The following is a 4,751-nucleotide window of genomic DNA, read 5'->3' as shown; positions in this document are numbered from 1 at the left end:
AAAATACGCTTTTATAGAAAATCCAACTAAAAAATAGAAAATAAATTTTAATAAATTTGAATTAAAAATAGTGTGAGAAAAAATTATTTTATTGTAAAAAAGCGTGGGGTATAGTATATACATATATTCATAAATATGCATGTAGTAAAAAGCGGTTATTTCAATATTACAAACAGACACTCCGATTTTATTTATATGTATAGATGAACAATTACCAATTGATGAAATCTTCAATGACACAATCAAGCATTACAACAATATTAGGACAAGATACAATAATATTTTATGGTTCTGGCCTTGATAAAATAATTTCAAATTCCATATCATATAAAATGGTGTAAGTACCTAATTCTCTTTCTGAATTGAGTGAAGCTTACATGCACAGCCAGCGTTAAATGGTTACCATAACCCATTGAGATCACGATGTGATATCCGCCACTTACATCGATTTATGAGGTCGAATTTTCAATTGCATTCTATTATTTGGTCATGATAATCATATGTATGATTTTTTTGTCTTTTTTCCCTAGAGCGGCTACTTTACTATTTATGTAAAAATTAAACTCATATTTATTATGAGTTGACGATGCTCGGGATCACCAATTCAAACCTTTTTTTTATCCTACCTGTGCTGATAGACTTGAGAGGCTATATGAGCGTTACCCTAGCATGTAAGTGAGCTCTCAGGGTTCAACCGGAGGTGTTGCTAACACTGACCCTAGCAAGAGCAGTGCTTCGCAGAATCTATCACCGGATCGGAAACGCAGCCCACTGAGAAGATCAGGCGAGAAACTCAGTGGACTATTTCACACTTGGAACTTTACATTACATATAAGTATTATTAATTTTTATAAAATTATAATGTTCTACTGTGGGGAATTTTCTATTTGATGTGGTTTCGCCGTGACGACAAACGGTCTTGCTGTTATAAATCTTTTTTTTCGAGCATTTCAGATTCAGAGACATTTTCATGATTTTTCATTTAGCAACGTATGTGGTAGAATTACGTATAACAGGAATGTGTTTTCTGTGAAATATGATACAATTTAACTTTCTAGTGTTCTAATTTTAAATATTTTTCAGACAACTTCAATAATTATGATAAAAAATAAATCTGGTACAAATCTCCGACTTCAGAAGAGAATATTTTAATTAGAGTTATCAGGTGGCAGTACCGAATGCATATTTTTAAGCTAAGCAAACACGCGTTCCATTAAACCTGAAGAGACTATGATACCTTGTGTATTTTTCATATCGTATTTTTTATGGAGAGTGCTCTGATAAATTGTTCAAACACCCTCGGAGGAAAGCTCGTTGTGACCGCTTGAAACCATTATGTCCACCAATACGTGTTTCTAAAGAGCATTATTAATGCTGTAGGTACTCAGGAATAAAATCCCTTCCACAATCTTTTCTGAACACTATGGTCGGAGTCAAACGAGGATTGAAGAGTCGTGAGCTGTAGGCAAAAGCTTAACTGCGCTTCTGGCGCTGATGTTGATAAGCGACGATGACCAGTCACCATCAGATTGACTTCATATCGTTTGCCATCGAAGGGACCAAAAAATAAAGAAACGTCACTTCGATGTATGCAATCGAGGTTTCTATCTTGCATTTCAAAATCATTTATCGATAATCAAAAATCATACAACAGAACACAAAAAGTAGTAAGCATATTATATATAATATTTAATTCAGAAATTAACAAAATCAAACTCTCTATCCAATTTAAGGGTTAAGACTAGCATATCTTCAGCAGTATCCCAGTTGGCTTTAGATAAATCTGGATCGATGCCATGTGGTAATGGTAAATTCAAGGTGTATTGTGAAGAATTTACAGTTACGGTTGTTCGATCTACGTTTAAATCAACATTCTCTTTTTTATCTCCTGGCATTTTTATTCTTATCACAATATTTTCACAACTAGCCGAAGACGGAGTTTTAGGACCAATCTGTAAAAGTGTTTTTTTTTTTCTTAATTAATAATGCATTATTTTTATGTTACTAAACTATATACATTAATAGCTTTGCAGAAAATTACGATAGTTTGAATAATAATAAGGCGATCATGGCCCAGGGTAATCATATGTATCGCTCATACGAGTGAACCCAGACTGGAATCCTGTCATTGTTTTTGAAGATATTATTATTATATATAGTAATATATATTATTCGTCGTAACGTGAAATGCGTATATTCACCAGTGACCATAGTTGGCAGCTTCGAAATTGTTGTTCTTCGAAAATTGTTTAGTTATATAATATTTTAGTATACATCATTGATATCGTTATGAAATGTATGTACGTGCTTTTTTACAAATTAATTGTTATAAGAATCAGGAAAGCGTTCATTAGAGTGCTAAATTATGAAAATTACCCACTTTTCACGCTATTTTCGGACGAAAAGCAAACACTTTTTTAAGCAATATTAACGCAAAATATACAGTCAAGTTATACCTCTTACGTGTTTGCACAAGAACTTAATTAAAAAAATATTTAAATTTCTAAATTTATTTAACAATAATAACAACATTTTTTAATAGTGTGGAACGAACATCTACTTACCTGAAGAAATACATCTTCCGCCGAAACAGATTGCTGATAGTTCATTGTGTACTGTGGAGTTTTACGATCATCGAGGCCAGCTCCGATACGACATAAATCTTCAGCAGCTCTGTCCTCCAGCTCTTCATATTCCTCAATCGTTTTAGGATCTTTAGGATCTCTTTCTGTAGCCGGTATTTTACCTCTTACCGATGTTATTTCATATTCTAAAATTCATGAAAATCTATCAGTATCATTCTGATGGGCATTGCTTTTAACATTTCTTTTTAACATCAGTAGCGTAGCGGACAGATTTATTTCAAGAAAGCTTTAGTAAACTTTATACCTAACTCTGCTGAGGCAGCTCCCATAATGTATGATGTTAATTAGGGCTGTAATAAATGAAGAACTAACTAGCTACATATTAAATACTAACACACAACAATCAGCTACAAAATTTTTAAAATAGTAAATTTAGTTGTGTGATTAAAATTACGAACGGTCTCGAAACATTTTTTTCATTAGGTACCTACTTAATGCATATTTATGTACATACGAGGAGAACAAACCACCAATAATTTGTGTTTTCACTTTGCTGCAAACTTGAAAATAATAAGACCTCTGGTCAAAAAATAATGCCTAAATATTGATAACTAATCACGATGTCATCACATGTCTTTAGAATTGGAAAAAACGGACTCGTTAGGGTTCGCCTTTGTTCAAATTTTACAAATAATGCTCAACCAAATTATTTTGGATTGAATGATAATAGTTACCGGTTGGTGTGAAATCTTCACCCTGAAAAACATCTGGTTCTGGAGGTCTAAATAATTCAGCCAACTTCTCCATGGTGGATGGTGAGAATTCCATATTGAACCTTTAAATGTGTTTTAATTTTAAGAACTAAATCCAAAACAATAATGAAATGGTATGAACGATGAAAATGATAATGAAATCCAAGTTCCTGATCAAAAACCAAACCAAAGAATGTAATATTGAAATCGATATACAATAAATGAAGCTGTAACAACAATAACGCAGTTGCTTAGCAACGGAATAACTTTTAAAGAATATGTGAAGTGACTCAGGTCTAATGAGAAAGACGTGTTGTTTGAGTGAGTGTTTTGTCTGTGGTTGGAATTTCTTTTTGTGTATTTCAAGCTATCAGGGTTCAAATTTGGCAGGCAGATATTTTGACGTGCGTCTATCGCAAAGAAGGAATAATTTTATTTAAAAAAATGAAGCCCGTCAAATTTATAAATCTTCACAATTACTGAGCCGTACGGCTCCCACCATCTTGCAAATTTCTTATGCGAAATTGCTATACACTAACATAAATAAATAAATAAATAATTTGACCGCATTCGGTATACCTACATAAGCCGGGCAAACCGAAAAATGAAACCGCTAGTTACCGTCCGATTAGTCTCCTCCCAGCGATAGGCATAATATACGAACGACTCCTTCGGAAACACCTGTGGGGCTTCATTACCGAAAAGAAAATATTAATGGCCGAGCAGGTTGGGTTCCGCGCCAAATACTCGTGCATATAACAAGTACACCGCCTGACGGAGCACATCTTAATAGGGCTAAATAGGCGGAAACCAGTCCCGACCGGAGCTCTCTTCTTCGATATCGCAAAGGCGTTCGGTAAAGTCTGGCATAACGGTTTCATTTACAAACTGTATAACATGGGAGTGCCAGACAGATTCGTGCTCATCATACAAGACTTGTCGAACCGTTCGTTTCAATATCGAGTAGAGGGAACTCGCTCCGCCCCTGTCATCTGACGGCCGGAGTTCCACAAGGCTCCGCGCTCTCCCCGTTATTATTTAGTTTGTATATCAATGATATAGCCCGGTCTTCGGAGACCCATCTAGCGCTCTTCGCCGATGACACGGCTATCTACTACTCGTGTAGGAAGAAGTCGCTATTGCATCGGCGACTTCAGATCGCAGTAACCACCATGGGACAGTGGTTCTGGAAGTGGCGCATCGACATCAACCCCACGAAAAGCACAGCGATGCTCTTCAAAAGGGGCGCCCTCCGAATACCAATTCGAGCAGCCCACTCCCTAATAGGCGCGTTAGCACCTCCGCCGTTAGCCCCATAGATTCTGCAAAGCACTGCTCTTGCTATTGCCAGTGTTAGCAACACTCCCGGTTAGAGCCCCGTGAGCTCACCTACACGTCAAGGAGAAGCTGAAAT

At 35.9% G+C, this 4,751-nt stretch overlaps 1 protein-coding gene across 1 annotated transcript; it reads right to left on the bottom strand.

Annotated features, from left to right (window-relative positions):
• Nucleotides 1-1,665: 1,665 nt before the first annotated feature.
• On the bottom strand, nucleotides 1,666-3,608 carry LOC101745049 (dynein axonemal assembly factor 6). Its single transcript, XM_004931036.5, has 3 exons — nucleotides 3,320-3,608; nucleotides 2,565-2,770; nucleotides 1,666-1,952 (listed from the first exon to the last, which is right to left on the bottom strand). Exons 1-3 carry the CDS (start codon nucleotides 3,411-3,413, stop codon nucleotides 1,695-1,697), a joined length of 558 nt encoding a protein of 185 aa, XP_004931093.1. The 5' UTR covers nucleotides 3,414-3,608; the 3' UTR covers nucleotides 1,666-1,694.
• Between the last annotated feature and the right edge of the window lie 1,143 nt (nucleotides 3,609-4,751).

The sequence above is a fragment of the Bombyx mori genome, chromosome 4 (genome assembly GCF_030269925.1).
Source record: "Bombyx mori chromosome 4, ASM3026992v2".
NCBI classification, from domain to species: Eukaryota; Metazoa; Arthropoda; class Insecta; order Lepidoptera; family Bombycidae; genus Bombyx; species Bombyx mori.
Note: the sequence above shows the minus strand (reverse complement) of the source record. Positions and strands in the feature narration are given on the sequence as shown.

Excerpts from the sequence above, each read along its gene's own strand:
- LOC101745049 (XM_004931036.5), bottom strand. The coding sequence starts at position 3,413 with ATGGAATTCTCACCATCCACCATGGAGAAGTTGGCTGAATTATTTAGA. Across the intron at positions 2,771-3,319 it reads TGAAGATTTCACACCAACCG|AATATGAAATAACATCGGTA; the intron begins GTAACTATTATC and ends CATGAATTTTAG. Across the intron at positions 1,953-2,564 it reads CGGAAGATGTATTTCTTCAG|ATTGGTCCTAAAACTCCGTC; the intron begins GTAAGTAGATGT and ends ACACTTTTACAG.